General features: G+C 38.7%; 1 protein-coding gene across 2 annotated transcripts in view; it reads right to left on the bottom strand.

The window, feature by feature from the left end:
* Window positions 1-20891, bottom strand: part of POLB (DNA polymerase beta) — a 3382694-nt gene that overhangs the window by 2476074 nt on the left and 885729 nt on the right. For both annotated transcript variants that reach the window (XM_044082977.1, XM_044082976.1), the window contains exon 5: window positions 2823-2881. In XM_044082977.1, coding sequence (XP_043938912.1) covers window positions 2823-2881 — 59 coding nt within the window. The remainder of the gene's footprint in view (window positions 1-2822; window positions 2882-20891) is intronic.

Here is a 20891-nt window from a genome sequence, read left to right as displayed (position 1 = left end):
GCCTCTTAAAATGAGTGTATTCTTCTCTCTACTAAAGCTTGATAATTGAAGGAGTGGCAATTCACACAGTCCTCTTGTAAATGAATGAGGCATCAAGACAATACACTCACAAAGAGTGAGGAGTTGCTGAGGGGAATTTTATGTCTGGATCTTTTTACTAAATTGGAGGACTTTTGTGCATGTATCTTGTGCATTTTTTGAAACTGGATGGTTTTGCGCCATAACGCAAGGAATGGACAGGCAGAGAATCCACTCAGACAAAACACACACAGAGAGAAAAAAGGATAGCGAAAAGAAGTTTTTTTTTTTTTTTCATACAGAAACAGAAAGGGGGGGACTACTAACAAGTGTACTTAGAAGAATACCTATAAATGCAAAGGGGGGTAACTAACCTATAAAAAAACAGATACTGGCGGGAAGGAGAGAAAAAAAGCAAAGTAGCCTAATTAAAGAAAGGTTACTGCAAAAAAAGCTACAACTATTAGGAGAGATAGAAAATGATTACTTACACTACAAAATTATGAAACAGGAGATAAAAGTGGAAAAAAGACTTTAAATATACGACCTTATACCAAGAGCTAGCTGGTAGGACCACGTCTTTGCAAAGTGGCAAATGAGATCTGAAGTAATGGCGAGAGATACATTATGGGTAAGGGGAGGTATCCAAGAGCTTTTTTGGTTGCCAAGTCGGATCTGATGGATCCGATATGAGCCCATATGTTAGGATGAGATGAAAAACTGACCATATCAGATCATCAGTTTTACTTATCTTCTCATGACCAGAGATTGCCTCTTCAAAGGTAGAGTTTATCACCCCCTTCAAAATTTGTTTGCTTATCTTTTCTACCACAGCCCGGTGACTGAAGGGGTTATCCTTTTAGGAGAAAGGAACCCCTCTCATTAGGATTGGTGGAAATCTCATCCTGCCAGTTCTTCTAGGTACCCTGGCTCTGTACAGTTGGAGCTTCTGACAGATAACCGCCAAAAACAATCTCACTAATCTGAGGGGAAACTTGGGAATAAATTGACTCATCAGGTAAATGTGCAGCAAATTCTTCAAAATTATACATATGCCTCAACGACCTCCTATAAATATATTGGTAGTTAACACTTCAGTAACTACCTAGTTGGCCTGTGTCAGCTTCTTTCCCTGAAATTCAAGCCAGTTGCCTAGATTTTCTGAGGGGACTGGGTTTGGAGAAGACACTGTCTTTATTAGGCAGGGAATCACTCAGTAGAGGAGAACTGCAAGCTTACTTAAAAATATCCTCCATTGCGAAAAGATCATATACCTTGCTGACATTGGGGGCAGCCTATGATTACTCCAAAAAGAATACAGTCCTGAAGCAGTCAGTGTATGGGACAAGCACTGACATTTCTGAAACCTAAGTTTCCAGATCCCTAACAAAAATCAGGATCCTAAGGTGGTTGAATAGGGGTGAGAGCACCATCATTAATGAAAACCTGGTTTTGCACTCAATGATTAATGGCCTGAAAAATGGATCTAACCACAGCCACCAGGTCAGTTAAAACAAAGTCGGGGACTGCTGGCTGCAACGTGATCTCTTATATACATATACTACACTACATTACTGGGAGAATCTACTGGGGGAGGTGTATCAATACTGGCAACAGATTCTGCACTCCTGACTTCTGCTGTACCTGAAGAGTTTGGTTTTCTGTACCTGAATCAGGCAACTGTATAGCCCCAGAGATGTGCCTGACCCTTGTATCCAGACACTTATGGTACTAACACCAGACCAGCAAAGGTGGAGGTAAAAGAAGACAAGTGGTCCAAACAGCCTGCCAGAAACTAGGCTACTCAGAGTCACAAGCTGTGGGTTGAGACATGTTTCTTTAATTCTATGTATTTAAGTTGCACAAGGAGTAGATGGTGGTGGTGGTGGGGAGGCACTGTGCCCGAGTCCATCAAGTTAGGGGTTAAGTCAGCCCAGTAAAAGATGGCCAAATCCCAGTATTCTCCTTCTAAATAGCAATCTAATGATTATTTTTGTAGGGATACTATTCTGAACACTGCACTGAGAAATGACAGTATTTTCAGTAACACAAATACACAAATCAAAGCACAAGATACATGTACAAAAGTCCTCCAATTTAGTAAAAAGATCCAGTTTCAGTCAAAATGGATATTGCTTAAAACAGTATTAGACAAGAAACAAATCATAAACTGATGAAAAAATTCCTTTCATAACTGTTTGACAGACAAATTGGCACCAAAATCACAACTTAAACAAAAAAAAAAATAATAATTAAAAATTATATAATCATAGTCCATCACCTCAAACAATCATAACCCCAGGCAATATTGGGAAATTTTCCTGTCAAAAACTTCCACATGAAGCTTTTAATTTGTGACAGTCAAAAAAAAAAAAAAAAAAAAAAAAAACAGGTACAAAATTTCCTACCAGTAGAAACACTTTTCAGGCACTAACAGAAAGGCAGAGGGAGGAAACAAACCCCAAAAGAGTTTCTTATCTGAGCTCAGCAGCTGTCAAGTCCAGAGTTAGAAGCAGTCTTCTCAGCCATCCTTATACCATGACACTAGAAAACTTAATATGTCCTATATGTAGGTGTAAACGGCAGTCCCTGCCCTCACAGGTGATTGGTCCATCATGACCACAGACAAGCAAGGGGAGGAGTTCTAAACTTTGACAGACTGCCAGTGATAGCGTAGTAGAGCACTAGTACCCTTATGCTAGTAAGGCAGTGTATTCATTTCAGAGTATGGAAAGATAAATGCCCTTTGTGACTCAACCCCTACCATAATACATCAATGAAAAACCGGTCAGACTCGTACTTACCCTATTCCTGTAACTCTTGTAAGGAAGTTGATTGATGTGCTTGCATCATCTTGACGGATCTACAAAGAAATTAATATTTCAATGGTGAAAAGCACTATTTTTATCAAATTGACTAAATTCATTAGTATTTAACTTATTTAGTTATATACAACTATTAAAATGAAAAAAAAAATGTTTCTTAACTAAGCTACAGCTGTTTTACATTGAGGTTACTACAAATTCATATAATAATTAGTGTTAAAGCCACTTGTATTACTTAAGGTACTTATTTCATGTAGTTGATATATGGTAAAAGTTTTGGTCCTTCGACCATTTTCAGACACAACAATGGCCATAAGGCAATAGGAAATATTCTTATAATGAAAACAATAAACATTATAATGTAATGCTTGTCCCAAATTAAAAGCATTAGCAATGATGCAAGAATTCCAGGTCTGACATTCTGCCAAAAAACTTTAGGTGAATTCACTTTTCCAAGGTGACTGCACACTGATCAACAGTTTAATTTCATCTCTCCCAGTGTGAAAAAAGAAACTGACAGATACAGGCTAGTAATTCTAACAGTTTTAGTAAAATTATATTACTTGCTAATAAGTACACTACCTAGATGGCTGCAAAGAAAAAAACTTAGGGAGCCTGAAAGAAAATAAACTAGAAAAGATGAAAAAACATTGACTAGGAAGAATCCTGCCACTTTTCACCAAAAAAGTTCAAGTTCTAGCTTTGGTACAGGAGATGGTTTCCAGTAATTCCGATGAAAAACATAAGTCAAATGTGCTCAGAGCTGATTAAAATAAAAGAAACACTGAAAAAAAAAATATCAACTCAAATAACAAAAGCTGTTTAAAATGGAAGAAACCTTAAACAGCTATTCAGACGAACTTCTAAAAAATGCAAAAATCAGAGGTCAAAATGAAGAAAAGGCTGATCGAGTATGAGACTGCTCAAGAAGAGCTGTTTGAAAAAAATGGTAGCATTAGACAACAGAGCATGCAGGAAAAAAAACTGTGATCATCTGCTGTACCATGGAAACTGAAAGGAACAGATGGAACTAATTTTATGAAAGCACAGATAAGTAACTGGACTTGTATTCCTCAGCAGGATTTGTTAACTGCAAGGCCACATTATGTGTATGCTCCCAACCTGGCCATGAGAAAGCAGCCAGGACATGTATTAGTAAAGATGCAATCATACCACCAGAAAGAGATGATCCTAGAAGGTCAAAGTGTTAAAAAAAAATTTGAAAGAGTAGTGTTTGTGGAAAATGATTATTCACTGTACACCAGACAGAAGAGAAGCAATTTTTGTCCAGCTATCAGGGAACATTGAGAGGCAGGTGTGAGATTCAAGCTGCTGTATCTTCTTCTTTCGGCTGTCCTGTTAGGGGTCACCACAGCAGATCATCTGTTTCCATTTCTTCCTGTCCTCTGCATCTTGCTCTGTCACACCAACCACCTGCATGTTTGCTTTCACCACATCCATAAACTTCATCTTAAGCCCTCCTCTTTTCCACTTACCTGGTAACTCCATCCTTACCATCCTGTTCCCAATATACCCAGCATCCCTCCTCAGCACATGCCAAACCAAAGCAATCTTGCCTCTCTGGTTTTCTCTCCAAACCATCCAACCTCAGCTGACCCTCTAATATACTGACTCCTAATCCTGTCCATCCTCATCACAGCCAAAGCAACTCTTAACATCTTTAACTCTGCTACCTCCAGCCCTGACTCCTGCTTTTTTGTCAATGCCACAGTCTCCAACCCATATAACACAGCTTGTCTCAATACTCTCTTGTAGGCCTTCCATTTCACTGTTACTGGTACTCATCTGTCACAAACCACTCCTGACGCTCTTCTCCACCCATTCCACCCTGACTGTACTGTTTTCTTCACCTCCCTTCCACACTCACCATTACTCTTAACTGCTGATCCCAAGTATTTAAATTCATCCACCTTCACTAACTCTACTCCCTGCATCCTTACCATTCCTCTAGCCTCCCTCTCATTCACACATATATATATATTCTGTCTTAGTCCAGTTGACCTTCATTCCTATCCTCTCTAAGGCATATCTCCGCCACTCCAGGGTCTCCTCAACCTGCTCCCTACTCTCACTACAGATCACAATGTCATCGGCAAACATCATAGTATACAGGGACTCCTGTCTCATCTCATCTGTTAACCTGTCCATCACCATTGCAAATAAGAAAGGGCTCAGAGCTGATCCTTGATGCAATCCCACCTCCATCTTAAATGCATCGGTCACTCCTACTGCAGACCTCACCACTGTCGCACTACCCTCATATATATATCCTGTACCACTCTTACATACTTGTCTGCCACTCCTGACTTCCTCATACAATACCACAACTCCTCTCTAGGCACCCTATAATATGCTTTCTCTAAGTCCACAAAGACACAATGCAACTCCTTCTAACCTTCTCTATACTTCTGCATCAACACCCTCAGAGCAAACAGCACATCTGTAGTGCTCTTTCCAGGCATGAAACTATACTGTTGTTCACTAATCAACATCTCCCTTCTTAACCTAGCTTCCATTGCTCTTTCCTAGAACTTCATGCTGTGACTGATCAGTTTTATCCCTCTGTAGTTACTGCAGCTCTGCACATCACCCATATTCTTAAAAATGAGTACCAAAACACTTCACTCCTCAGGCATCCTCTCACTTTCCAATATTTCATTAAACAATCTGGTTAAAAACTCCACTGCCATCTCTCCTAAACACCTCCATGCTTCCACAGGTATGTCATCTGGACCAACAGCCTTTCCATTCTTCATCCTTTTCATAGCTGCCCTTACTTCATCCTTGCTAATCCACTGCACTTCCTGATTCACCATCCCTACATCATCCAACCTTCTCTCTCTCTCTCTCTCTCTCATTCTCTTCATTCATCAGCCCCTCAAAGTACTCTTTCCATCTGCTCAACACACTTGAGAGTACATTTCCCTCATTATCCTTTATCACCATTACCTTCGGCACATCTTTCTCAGCTCGGTCCCTCTGTCTAGCCAGTCAGTACAGGTCCTTTTCTCCCTCCTTTGTGTCCAATCTTTCATACAACTCTTCATATACCTTATCCTTAGCCTTCGTCACCTCTCTCTTTGTCATATGCCTCATCTCCTTATACTCCTGTCTACTTTCTTCATCTCTCTGACAATCCCACTTCTTCTTTGCCAACCTCTTTGTCTGTATACTCTCCTGTCCTTCCTTGTTCCACCACCAGGTCTCCTTGTACTCCTTCTTCTGTCAGATATCACACCAAGCACCTTTATAGCTGTCTCCCTTACCAGCTCTGCTTTAGTTACCCAGCTATTTGATAACTTTTCACCGCCACCCAGTGCTCGACTTAAATGTTCCCTGAACTCCACGTCACAACCACCCTTTTTCAACTTCCACCATTTGATCCTTGGCACTGCCTCACACACCTCCTCCTCCTCTTGATCACCAGCGTCATCCTACAGACCACCATCCTAAGCTGCCTAGCTAAGCTTTCCCTTGTCACCACTTTACAGTCTCCAATCTCCTTCAAACTGGCCTTCTTGCATAGGATATAATCCACCTGTGTGCATCTTCCTCTACTACTGTATGTCAACCTATGTTCCTCTCTCTTCTTAAAATGCATATTCAGCACAGCCATGTCCATTCTTTTCGCAAAATCCACTACTATCTGACCTTCTGCATTCCTCTCCTTAAAAACCATACCTATGCATCACTTCCTCATCCCCTCTGTTCCCTTCACCAACATGCCCATTGAAATCTGCTCCAATCACCACTCTCTCACCTTTGGGTACACTCACTACCACTTCATCCAAATCACTCCAAATTTTTTCTTTCTCATCCACCGCACACCCAACTTGCAGAGCATATACACTAACAACATTCATCATCACACCATCAATTTCCAGCTTCATTAACATCACTCCATCTGACACACTTTTCACCTCCAAAACACTCTTGGCATACTTTTCCTTCAGGATAATCCCTACTCCATTTCTCCTCCCATCCACACCATGATAGAATAATATGAATCCACCTCTAATACACCTAGCCTTACTCCTCTTCCATCTGGTCTCTTGCACACACAATATATCAGCCTTCCTTCTCTCCATCATATCAGCTAGTTCTCTCCCTATACCAGTCATACTGCCAACAATCAAAGTTCCTGCCCTCACTATCACACTCCTAACCTTCCTCCTCTCTTGCTGCCTTTGAGCATGCCTCTCTTCTTCTCCTCTTCCTTTGGCCAACAGTAGCCCAATTTCCACCAACACCCTGTTGGCTAACAGTACTGGTGGCAGTCGGTGTTAACCTGGGCCTTGACCGATCCGGTACAGAAATCTGTGTTGTCTGTATATGTCATTCAAGCTGCTGTATCTGCCTGTCTTAAAATATTGTTTCCTTGAGGATCAAAGCAATTTTTGATGCAGAACAGGCCAAGTTAGAAATACACAAGTATGTCCAAGAAAAAGTGAGTCAACAAACAAAAGGGACCCTGCTTCTTATTCTTCTAATAATAAAAGGTCATAGACAGACTTTGTCACTGAAACCTTTTCCAATGTTCCAAAAGAAAATGCTTGAGAGACAGAAAAAAGCAGAGGAGTTGACTAGAAGAATCAGCAGTACCTTAGACTTGAACCATAGTCTGGAGCTTGGAGATGGAAATGAACAGGAAAAAGATCAGCAACACTGAAATGACTGAATAAATGTGAGATTATAAAGCATCAGTCACATTTGTGAAGTATGGCTTTATAAGAAAATGTGGCTGAGAAAGATTGGACTTTTGCTGACTTTATTAAACTTGTTGGGGGACTGAAAAGCCATATACCACACTTCAAGCCATTAATGTTTGAAAGGATACTAAAAGGGAAAAAAAAAACAAAAACTAAGTAAAACAAATTTTGTTCTTAACAGTATTTCTGTAAAATATTTCATGATATAAACTGCATTTTATACAGTAAAGCATTTTCAGTGACTTGTATGTGATAATGATATTAAAGTAAACAAGTACTTTTTGTTTTTTAATTTTAAGAAATGTAGGCATTTCACTGTAAAAAGTGAAGAAAGACTGGACAAAAGCACTTGTAAGTTAATAGGCTGTAATCTTGGGTTGCTGGTGTAGGGGATGGGATGTAAAAGTGCACTGATTATAAAATATGTAAAGTTAAAATGTTTTCTTTTACTTTTGCATAGGTGAATATCTGGAATAATGCCCTTGGCGTAACCTAATGACATTTTTTGTGTAAGCAATTGAGCTTTAAAAATGATAGGCCACAATGTAATGAACAGTTTTATTTAGCAAATGAATTGATTTATTTTAGTTATTTATTTATTTTACATTTGTTGACCGGGAGAGTCCAACTGGATTACAAGTCCATTTTCAGTGGAGGCCCGGGGAGAAAAGCTCCAACAGAACAATTTTTTTTTACAAAACATAGTTTTAAGGACAGACTTTTGACATACAAATTCCATAGACTATGACATACATATTAACTAGCAGATAAGATACATTCATTCTCTACAATATAATATTAAATTTTAGAAGATATTCCTAAGTTTTGGATTCCTGTGATAGATTTACTATCAGAGTAAAAGCAGAGAGACGTAGAATAAGGCTCCGAGAGAGCAAATGATGCTCACTATAGCTGAGAAGGATAACAAATTGATTTACAACATGTCTTCTCCTGGTTTTAGTTGCTTAGGGAAAGCACAACATTGCTGGGGTAGTTTTCCCTAACTCCTGGAAAGATGGGATGAGCAGTAGATTAACAGTCGTAAGTGGGTACAGTAGTATGATTGGTTGGCATAGCAGAGTTACTTAAGTTAGGTGAATGTTTAGTGTGAGCTGAGAAGTCTGCAGCTGTACATTCTAATGTCTTTACGTTCACCTCTGTAGTATTCATTACTTATAGAATTCCCTGCCAAGAAGCCTGCTGTCCGGCAAGTCTACCAAAGTCTACCGTTGCTTTAAGGTACGCTGAACGTCACACCTACACCCTCCTCACATAGTGTAAGGCATAAAGGTGACGTTCAGGTGTTCCATCCTCAGAACTTCTTTGCCTCCATTCTGAATGCTGTTTTTAACCTTCGGTCTGTTTGCCTCCATCTGTTTTTTGATTTTTTTTTTTTTTTTTTTTTAATTCCGGTGATTTCTCCTGTTTGCTGAAGTCCTTGCCATTGCAGATAAGTATCCCGTTTGGGGGGTTTTTTTTGGGATGTTTAATGTCATCCCGGAAGGGTAAATGCCAATGTGAGAGACAGATTCCCCATAAAGACCACCACGATAAGTACCTTTTTTGCCTAGGCGTGTCTATGACTATACATCTTGTTCTATTTGTCAGGCATTTGTCCCAAAAACCCTTTGTATTAGGCTTTCTTCCCTTTCAGTGTATCTTGAGAACCAGGGTCTTAAGCTGCTTGCTAAAGATACTATGTCTGTAACTTCCTTCTCTGCGGGTCAACCGTCAGGGAAAATGGTGAAAAAGGTAAGACCAGAATCTTCCACTGTCCAGCTGCTGCCAGGGGTTTCTCCTGAGGTTATTACAAACCCAGAGACTCGCCTAGTTGCGTTGTCGGATTCCTCTGCAGTGTCCGGGTTGGAGGCCAGCAAGGATCTGGCAGGCAGCATGTCCGTTTTGAGCATCCAGGGGGAACCACAATTGACCGTTTCTGAGGGGTCTAGGGGGGTTCCGCAGTTTCTTCTTAAGGAAGAAGTTTCTACTATGGTTGTGGAATGCCATCCGGAGTCAGGGCCATCCCAGTTTTCTAGGACAGACGTCCACTTAAAAAAGAAATGTAAAACTAGACATGTTTCTTCTGATCCTAGGGATCCAGAAAGTGAGTGGCAGGCCTTTACTCAGGGGTTATTTAATGCTTTACTATCATTAAGATCTCCTCAACGGGTTTCGTTTCCTGCTCCTCCTTAGTCTTCTTCACCTAAAAGGCCCAGGGAATCAAATTCTTCTGAGGAAGAGTTGGGAGTCTGATAAAGAATTGTTTACTTATTCTACCCAGATTCCTTCTCCTTTAGACTATGGGTCTGAGGAGGAGGACTCTAATAGTCCAGATACTCCTTCTGAGGAAATTTCCTTTGGGGACACAATCTCTCAGATTACGGAATTTTTTTTTTTTTTTCAAGTGGGATTGTGCCCAGGTTTCTGATATCCATAAGAGGTACTATGAATGTTACTGCAGATGGAATTTCCTAAACCTGCGGCTATTCCTCCAGTCTTGGCTGCTTTACTAGATGTTTTTTCCAATGCCTCTAAATAGGGTTGTCACCTTCCTTCGTGGCTAAAACCGGAGTAAAGCCACACCCCTTGCGTCACCAGTAACCACGCCCACCCCACACTCCCTCTCCCGCCTACATTCCGCCCATTTTGTGACGTTGCGATGACATCACTTGGTGGGAATGCCCTCTTTTTTCATTCCTACTGCCTGCTTTCGGCTGATTTACTAGGCTTTTCTGTAAAAAAAAGCATAGTAAATCAGCCGATTTACAAACTCCGATAGTCTGTTTCCTTTTTGAAACAGAGTACCGGAGTTTGTACAGTGTTTTCCGGACTACCAGAGAATCAGTTTGATTTCCGGATAGTCCAGAAAAAAATGGAGGGGTGGCAACCCTACCTCTAAAGCACCTGATTCTCTGCCCCCTGCTCCCAAGACGTCTCATAGGTTTTATAGGACGTCTGAGGACTGTTCTTTTTTGTTCAGATGTCCTGCTGCTGACCCCTCTGTGGTGTCTGTAGCCTCTGATAAGCAGTTTCATTTGTTTCCTTTGTCCAAGTTACTGCCTTCTGACAAGGACAGCAGGACCATAGACAGGCTAGGGAAGGTTTATACTTCTGCTACCCCAGCTTTTAGAGCTATTAATTATCAGACCCATATATGTAGATATGTGTTGGCTCTTCTTTCTCAGAGTAAATCTCTGCTCTTTCCTTGCAAGGAACTTCCTCTCAAGTACTCTGTCACTGTATCAGATGTAGTTATGATGCAGTAGATGCCTCTTCTAGGGCTGCTGCTTTTAGTTCAGTATGAGGCGGTATGCTTGGCTTAGGCTTCAACCTTTACCCGAAGATATTAAGGCTAAGTTGCTGGATGCTCCTCTGGATATTAAACTATTTGGGGAAGCCGCTGCTGGTTTCTTCAGGACAATGGGAAGGTCTTACAGGAGCTTAAACATATCTGTTTTGCCTGTGACTAAATTTCAGAAAAACTACCCTTCTAAGCCAGCCTTTGTTCGTAGGCAATTTTGCCCTCCTGCTAAAGGTAAAAAGGATGGTAAACAGTTTCCTCCTGCTAAGGCTACTCAGACAACAAGGATCCTAAAGCCTTCCTTTCCTGACAAACCATGTGCTGTTTGACTATCCACCTGTTCCCAGGCACATTCCTCTTTCTCATCACCTTTCTCTTTCTATTCCTGTTTGGCTCTGAATCACCCAGGATTCTTGGGTTCTGTCATTCATTCGTCAGGGGTTCTTTATGGTGTGGAATTTCTGTCCTGCATTTATAGGCATTCCTCAGCCTCTTCAGGAACAATTTCCTTTTTACCCAAAGGTTCTTTGAGAACTCTTATTTCAGGGTAATATTCAAGAGGTGTCTGTGTCCCAAAAGGGGAAGGGATCTTATTCAAGAATCTTTCTAGTGCCAGAAAAGAAGGTACTTGGAGACTGATTCTAGACCTCTCTCATCTAAATACTTTTCTGAAGATGTCTTCCTTTAGGATGCTGTCCTTTCAGACCCTTTTACCTCTCTTGCTCCCTTCAAGCTTTTCTGGTTGTCTCTGGATCTCAAGGATGCTTATCTCCTTATTTTGATCCATCCTCTTTTCAGGAATTGTCTGCATTTCTCTGTTGCTTCCTGGCATTTTCAGTTCTGTGCTTTGCCCTTTGGCGTTTCTACTGCCTCAAAGGTGTTCAACAAATGTCTCACTCCTGTGATTGCTTTTTGCAGGCTTCAAGGGATCCAAATATTTCCTTATTTGAATGACCTGCTGATTCAGGCATCCTTTCCAGAGGTCCTTTTGCAAAATCTTTGTTTTACCATTTCTCTTCTTCAAAGTCTGGGGTTCACGGTAAACTTCAAAAAGTCTTCCCTGACTCCAATGCTGGCAACCCTGCCTCCTCCAAAGGCCTTAAGTTTCATTTCTTACTTTCAAACTCTTCTTCCCCTGACCTCCATTATAGCCAGGGAGTTTCTCAGAAAGTCTGGGGTTTATGGCTTCCACCATTCCAATGTTTCCTCTGGCCAGACTTTACATAAGGAAGTTTCAGTGGTTTCTCAGGTTGGTGTGTCTTCAACATGTGCATCCTCTAGACTTTACAGTTCCTCTTCTCCCTCGTCTCAAAAAGGAACTTTTGTGGTGGATTGAGCAGTTGTCTCTGAATCCAGGGCTCCCTTTTCATCCTCCTCTTCCCTCTCAGGATCTGTTAACAGACACTTCAGATGTTTGATGGGGAGCAATGTTTAGCTTCGTGAAGGTTCTGGGAGTGTGGTCACCTCGTCAGCAGAAGGAGCACATCAACGTCAAAGCGATAAGAGCCCTTATGCTGGCTCTTTAGGCCTTTCACCCGCTTTTCTCTCCAGGGCCTCTCAAGGTAGTCACAGACAATACCACAGTTTTATGGTATATCAAAAACAGGGGGAACAAGATCCTACCTTCTTTGCTGGCTGGCACTTCCGGTGTGGGATCTGTCTGTCAAGTATCAAGTGACTCTTCAAGCAGTTTATATTCATTCAAATCAGAACATTGTGGCAGACATACTAAGCAGGTCCTTCACTCAGTCCCAGAAATGGATGCTTCACACGGATGTGTTTCTGGACATTGCTCACCAGTGCGGTACTCCAAGTAGATCTCTGCCTTCCCTCTGAACAAACATCGTCCTCTGTTTTGACCCAGAATTCCAGGTCCTCTGGTATGGAAGGTTGATGCCCTCCCATTTTCTTGGAAGGGGATTTTTTTTTTTATGAGTTCCCTCCCCTTCTTCTCATTCTGAGAGTCCTGCTCAGGATTCAACAGGATGCTCCCAAAATCTTGCTGGCGATTCCCTGTTTGCCTCAACAGCACTGGTTCCCTCTACTTCTGCATCTAGCCAAGGGCAATCATCACAAGTTACCTCACAGGGTGGATCTACACACACAACACAAGGGATCTCTCATCCATCCCCACCTACCCATGCCTCTACTGACACTGAGGGAGACAGGGATCCCTCAAAGACACCTTTTTCCTGAGCATGTGCTGCAGGTCCTGCAGGAGGCCATAAAACCTACTACTAGTAAATCCTACTTATCTAAATGGAAGAGGTTTTCTATTTGGTGTCTTTCTCGTGACTTGTACTCACTTACTGTGGATGTTCCTTTGGTTCTCTCTTATTTGTGCGATTTGCTCAATACTGGTTTGGCCTATTCTTCTATTAAGGCCCACTTATCTGTTTCTGCTTGTCTGCCTTTAACTCCCCCCTTAGCATTAAGATTTGAGGCTATGCAATTTCTTAAAGGCGTTAATATTAGACCTCCCAGGAAGCCTGTTCCTCCTCCCTGGGATCATAATTTTGTTCTGGAGAAGTTGACTCAGGCTCTCTTTGGGCCTGCTGTTTTAGCTTCCTAGCAGTATTGTTCTTGGAAGACAGCTCTTTTGTTAGCTCTTACTTCTGCCAGATGGATGTCTGAGTTGCAAGCCCTTATGGCTTGTCCACTTTTTTTGACATTTCATAAAGACAGGGTGTCCTTCCATACTAAATCCTTCTTTTATGCCCAAGGTGGTTAATGAGTTGTCACTTAACCAGGCTATTAATTTGCCTACTTTTTCCCCCTTTCTGCAATCTGACAGTGAGAGGGTGCTGCACACCTTAGACGTGCATAGACAGCTGAGATTTTATTTGGATAACACTAAAGCTATCAGAAAATCTGATCAGTTGTTTGTTTCCTTTCATCCTGAGTCTTTAGGATTGGCTGTTTCCAGGCACTCTATTTCTTCTTGGATTTTGAAGGCTATTTTTTTTGTTACAATTTTCAAGACAAGAGCCTTCCTTCTTCTGTAATGGCTCATTCTGCTAGAGCTGTGGCTTCTTCTGGTCCTTTTTTCAAGGGTTCAGACACTAATTCTGTTCTTGAAGCAGCTACCTGGACTGCTGTGCATACCTTTACCAAACATTACAACTTGGATAGTATCTTCACAGCTAGAGCTGGTTTTGCTAATGTCATTCTTCATGGCTTCTTAGAAGGCTCTACTGCTGCTTCGTCCTCCCAAGTTTCTTTTTGAGCTTTGGCAATATCCCATAAGTGAATGCGTAATCTAGTACCAATAAAGGCTTTCCTCCGTTCTTAGTATAAAAATCTTTCAGTAGTCCACCACAGTTCAACCAATTACCACAAAATTTATTGAATAACTGAATACAAACTGTTAAACATTGAGAAAACAAGCAGATTGAGCGCTTTCATCTCCTGCAAGGAGAATTCATCAGAATCTGTGTTTTTACATACATCCTCAGTTTAAATAATAATCCTAATTGTTCAATTAATTACATTTAGGTTCCTATAGGCTGGCCATTGATTAGTACAGATTTTAACTCTTTGCTGGTGGGAATGATTTCTCTAAAAATGTAAGACAAGTTGCTTTTGTTTAAAACATGTATATAAAAATCAATGCAGTACTAAAAAACTTTGGCACACCAAAAAAAAACATGTAATATTAAAAATAATGTAAAAATTATGTTAAAAATGTTGTTAAAAATATTGTATAAGATCATATAAATATATAAATAAATACATGGATACATACATGCTACATAGAAATACTTCACAAAAAATAATGAGAAAATAATAAGGGTGATAATCTTAGCGGTGCCTCTTGGGGTCTTCTGCTAAAATCTTAAGTGCCGGGTTAATGGATATGTGGTCATTTAATCCATTATTACCACATGCATCCAGTCTTAACTGCCAGATCATTTCCCTGAATTCAATTTTGGTTTCCCAATCCCCACCTCTCTCGTGCTTAACCACCTCTTCCAATATCCAAAATTTAAAGTCAGCCTCCTTACATGTTCGGGTATGCCTAAAAAGTGCATTTTTGTCAGTCATCTTAATAATATCTCTATTGTGTTCATATATATGGGCCCTTAGATTACGTTCAGTTTTTCCAATGTAGTATTTCCAACACTTCTTACAATAACATAGATACACTACACCTTTTGTGTAGCAACTGTAATATTTGTCCCCTATCAATCTCATGTTTAAACTGGGCAGGTCCAGGTCTTTAGTCCCTGCAATGAAGAGACATTGTGCACATCTACCACATTTAAATGTGCCATATTTAGTACATGTTCCACCTGTCACCCTTGTGGTGTTTTTCTTTCTCTCAAATATGTTTTTCAAATTCTTGTTTTTTTCTAAAAGCATATCTGAGTGTTTGTTGAAATACATCTACTTTGGTGGGCATTCTATTGAACATTCCCCACGTATCGTTTATGCATTTCTTAATCCATCCCACACCATTGAAATGTGTCAGGATTAAATAAGGCAGCCTATCTTCATTATCTTTACTATTACTATTTGTTTCATCCACTTCAACCCCTCCAGTGTTGGTGAGTAATGGTTTGTATACCGTATCCCATTTATCCAGAACTGATTTCTTGTTTGTCTCAATCATGAGTTCTGGGTACCCTCTTTCCTTAAACATGTTTTTAGAATCTCCATTTCCTGCTTTAAATCACTTCTATCCAATGTCATCCTGTCTGCTCTGATCATCTGACCTTATATTATGTTCGTTTTGGAATAGTATGGGTGGTCACTCATAAAATGTAAGTAGGAATTGGAAAAACAATCCTTCCTGTAAATTCTGGATTTATATTTGTTATTAACACGATCTTTTATTAATTTCACATCCAAATAGTGTGTTTCATCTGTGTCCCATTTCAAACATAAATTTAAGAAACTCTGTACTATTATTCATGTATTCAATCAACTCACTAGTTTTTTTCTTTAGTTCCGTCCCATAAAATAAAAATATTGTCCAGAAATCTGTAATATCCACTAATGAATTTATAAAAAAATCGAATTAAAAATAAATTGTCTTTCCCAAAATAACATAATAATGTTTGCGTAGATGGGTGCACAGGCTGACCCCATAGCCACACCATCTATTTGGTGGTATAAGTCACCTTGAAAGTAAATATAATTGTATTTCAATACAAGTTCCATATTTTCTAAAACAAGTTTAAAATCATCCGTTGTTAAAATTTTCATCTCCACTATCATTTTTTCAAACCAGTCTAGCCCAGTATTGTGTGGGATGACTGAAAATAAATCTTTAACATCGACAGTCACAAAAATTGTGCTATCCCTATATAATTTGGATCCAGTCTTGGTAAGGAAATCCCAGAAATCTATTAGGACGTGGGGATATTTCTTATAAAATACTTTTAGTTTAGAATCTACAAAAATTGTATATAAGCAATTCCTGCCAGGTGAAGCACCCTCAAAAACGAAGATAAAAGCACATATGAGAAAATAAGAAGGTGCACCATAAGCCACAAGAGCTAAAATTAAAAACTCTTTCTCCAATAGATAAAAACCACGTTTAATGAAGGACACAAACAGATAGACTGCAGTAGAGTTAGCGCTTTCACGTTGGATTCAACGCTTCATCAGACATACAGGCAGTCACATAACATCCATTTAAATATGCATGACAACAACACTATCTATTCAAATCAACGAATCAAAATGATGCAATTAATATGACATTTAACAGGCAGAAAACACAATAATTTTAATTTTAAATCAACAAAAATTGCCAAGGGTTGTGTCTTAGATCCTTGTGAAGATACAATGGGTCTTGGGGGGGGGGGGGTGTTCTTTATCTTTATGTATTTTTGGTATACCAAAAATTACTGGTTTTGGTACTCTTAAACAATTATATAGTTCTTTGTCTATAAGTCCTTGTAGTAAATTGTCCTCTAGAATCATATCTATTTTCCTGTATGAAATGTTAATCTCTTTTCTAGATACTAAGGTATACTGATTGTCCTTATCTAATATGTCACATATTCTCTTAGTATAATCCCATGTATCCATCAGGACCACCCCCCCACCCTTGTCTGGTTTCATGATCCGTAGATTAATATTGTCCCTTAGTTCCTCCAAGGTATGGGTTTCCTCTTTAGTTAAATTGTTTTTTGTTATTACTTGTTTTTTATACCCATCTCTTATTGTACCCATAACACATATTTCAAAATTTAATATATCTTGGTGTAGGGGAGGGTTAAAAGTACTAGCTTTCTTGAGATTACTTCTATTACTATTATTATTCCTTTCCTTGAACATATGAAATAAATTCAGTTTTCTTGTAAATAACTTAATATCAAATAGAATCTCATCTATACCAGGTTTTCTAACTGGAACAAATGTAAAACCTTTTATAAATAAGTTAAAATGTTCTTGTTTTATCTCCACATCTGTATAGTTATAAATGAAAAAATTATCCTCTCCCTGACACCCATCCTTCTCTGGGGTGGGATATAATAATTCTTCGTGACTGTTGCATAGGAGGGTTGGTGTTCTAAATTCCTTATCCTTTCGGTGTTGGTATACATTGTTCCCTATATCGTTTCTTCTGTTATAGTAACCACCTTCTTTATAGCTGTATTTCTCCCTAAAGTTCCTATTGTTCTCACAGTAGTATGCTTTCCCCATTCTATAGTCACTCAGGTCCCTTTCTAGTTTCCGGGATTTCCTATTCTGATTCTTTGAAATAACATTATCAACATCATGCATTGTCCTAAAATAAATGTTTTTATATTCATCAACTGAAAATAAAAGGTCTGCATTAATTTCTCCATTAAGTCTATCTATTACTTTTTTACATTCAACCATAATTTCTTCATTGTTTTTAATCATTGCCTTCAGAATGGCCAACCCACAATCATTTAGTATGTTTACAATAGTTTTAAAAAACTCAGAATCAAAAATAGTATTGTTAGGGAACTTATTTATTCTAAGTCCCTTTGGTACTATTTTATAGTCAATACATTTCTTAAGGTACCAATTATCCAATGCTAAACTTTTAAATTTAGTTAACAGCTGTTTTAAAGTCTTACATTTGTCCTTATATCCGAAGTTTATACTTTGCGTTTGCTCCTCTCTCGGTTTGTAAGTCCCAAACGAGTTCTCCAACCATTTGGAAAAGTCCACATTGAAATAATGTCCCACAAAGTTCTCTTTCTGCCTCCTATCTCCACCATTACAAACGTTGGCGTTCGTGCTCTCAATACCCTCATGGCTAGACCGGAAATGTTCTCCACTCTTTCCTGTGCGACCAGTCTCATTGTCGCAAGTTGGTGTAACATGATTACGGTCCCCCAGGCATCTAGGTTTGCTTTGTGCACAGGGGATATCATTGGAAGTTTCCATACCATTGTTGTTGGTTTGTGAGTAGCTCTGTATCAGTAGCTCTGTATCAGTTTAATCAACTCACTTAGTAGGGAACTGCTCTCCATTCCGATGGGGAATCCTCGATACTAGTGTAGCACCAAAAAACAGTGACTAGTAACCAAAGTAGCCCAAAACCACGAAAAGGAAGCAAGTAAGTGAATGCGTAATCTAATACCAGTAAAGGCTTTCCTCCGTTCTTAGTATAAAAATCCTTCAGTAGTCCACCGCAGTTCAACCAATTACCACAAAATTTATTGAATAACTGAATACAAACTGTTAAAAAACATTGAGAAAACAAGCAGATTGAGCGCTTTCATCTCCTGCACGGAGACTTCATCAGAATCTGTGTTTTTACATACATCCTCAGTTTAAATAATAATCCTAATTGTTCAATTAATTACATTTAGGTTCCTATAGGCTGGCCATTGATTAGTACAGATTTTAACTCTTTGCTGGTGGGAATGATTTCCCTAAAAATGTAAGACTTACAAACCGAGAGAGGAGCAAACGCGAAGTATAAACTTCGGATATAAGGACAAATGTAAGACTTTAAAACAGCTGTTAACTAAATTTAAAAGTTTAGCATTGGACAATTGGTACCTTAAGAAATGTATTGACTATAAAATAGTACCAAAGGGACTTAGAATAAATAAGTTCCCTAACAATACTATTTTTGATTCTGAGTTTTTTAAAACTATTGTAAACATACTAAATGATTGTGGGCTGGCCATTCTCAAGGCAATGATTAAAAACAATGAAGAAATTATGGTTGAATGTAAAAAAGAAATAGATAGACTTAATGGAGAAATTAATGCAGGCCTTTTATTTTCAGTTGATGAATATAAAAACATTTATTTTAGGACAATGCATGATGTTGATAATGTTATTTCAAAGAATCAGAATAGGAAAACCCGGAAACTAGAAAGGGACCTGAATGACTATAGAATGGGGAAAGCATACCACTGTGAGAACAATAGGAACTTTAGGGAGAAATACAACTATAAAGAAGGTGGTTACTATAACAGAAGAAACAATATAGGGAACAATGTATACGAACACCAAGGGTATCAGGATGAACACAGTTACACACACAATCAGTATACACAAGAAGAAACTAATAGAGAAATCCCTTTAGGGGAACAGGGACCAAGAAGGTCCAAAAGGATAAGGAATTTAGAACACCAACCCTCCTATGCAACAGTCGCAAAGAATTATTATATCCCACCCCAGAGAAGGATGGGTGTCAGGGAGAGGTAATGGTGAATCTTTTCCCATTGTCGCAGGAAAGTATAGTAGAAAATGATTCAAATGATATGGATAGAAACAATGGATCTAAATTAGTTATTTATTCACAGGATAATTTTTTCATTTATAACTATACAGATGTGGAGATAAAACAAGAACATTTTAACTTATTTATAAAAGGTTTTGCATTTGTTCCAGTTAGAAAACCTGGTATAGATGAGATTCTATTAGAGTTTAAGTTATTTACTAGAAAACTGAATTTATTTCATATGTTCAAGGAAAGGAATAATAATAGTAATAGAAGTAATCTCAAGAAAGCTAGTACTTTTAACCCTCCCCTACACCAAGATACATTAAATTTTGAAAGATGTGTTATGGGTACAATAATAGATGGGTATAAAAAACAAGTAATAACAAAAAACAATTTAACTAAAGAGGAAACCCATACACTGGAGGAACTAAGGGACAATATTAATCTACGGATCATGAAACCAGACAAGGGTGGGGGGGTGGTCCTGATGGATACATGGGATTATACTAAGAGAATATGTGACATATTAGATAAGGACAATCAGTATACCTTAGTATCTAGAAATGAGGTTAACATTTCACACAGGAAAATAGATATGATTCTAGAGGACAATTTACTACAAGAACTTATAGACAAAAAACTATATAATTTTTTAAGAGTACCAAAACCAGTAATTCCAGTAATTTTGGTATACCAAAAATACATAAAGATAAAGAAACCCCCCCCCTTAAGACCCATTGTATCTTCACAAGGATCTAAGTCTCAACCCTTGGCAATTTTTGTAGATTCTAAACTAAAGGTATTTTATAAGAAATATCCTCACATCCTAATAGATTCCTGGGATTTCCTTACCAAGATTGGATCCAAATTATATGGGGATAGCACAATTTTTGTGACTGTCGATGTTAAAGATTTATTTTCAGTCATCCCACACAATACTGGGCTAGACTGGTTTGAAAAAATGATAGTGGAGATGAAAATTTTAACAACGGATGATTTTAAACGTGTTTTAAAAAATATGGAACTTGTATTGAAATACAATTATATTTACTTTCAAGGTGACTTATACCACCAAATAGATGGTGTGGCTATGGGGTCAGTCTGTGCACCCATCTACGCAAACATTATTATGTTATTTTGGGAAAGACAATTTATTTTTAATTCGATTTTTTATAAATTCATTAGTGGATATTACAGATTTCTGGACGATATTTTTATTTTATGGGACGGAACTAAAGAAAAAATTAGTGAGTTCATTGAATACATGAATAATAGTACAGAGTTTCTTAAATTTTTGTTTGAAATGGACACAGATGAAACACACTATTTGGATGTGAAATTAATAA

Source organism: Protopterus annectens, chromosome 9.part0 (genome assembly GCF_019279795.1).
Source record: "Protopterus annectens isolate FY-2018-M chromosome 9.part0, PAN1.0, whole genome shotgun sequence".
Classification (NCBI taxonomy): Eukaryota; Metazoa; Chordata; order Ceratodontiformes; family Protopteridae; genus Protopterus; species Protopterus annectens.
The sequence above is the reverse complement of the archived record's forward strand: the minus strand, read 5'-3'. Positions and strand labels throughout refer to the sequence as shown.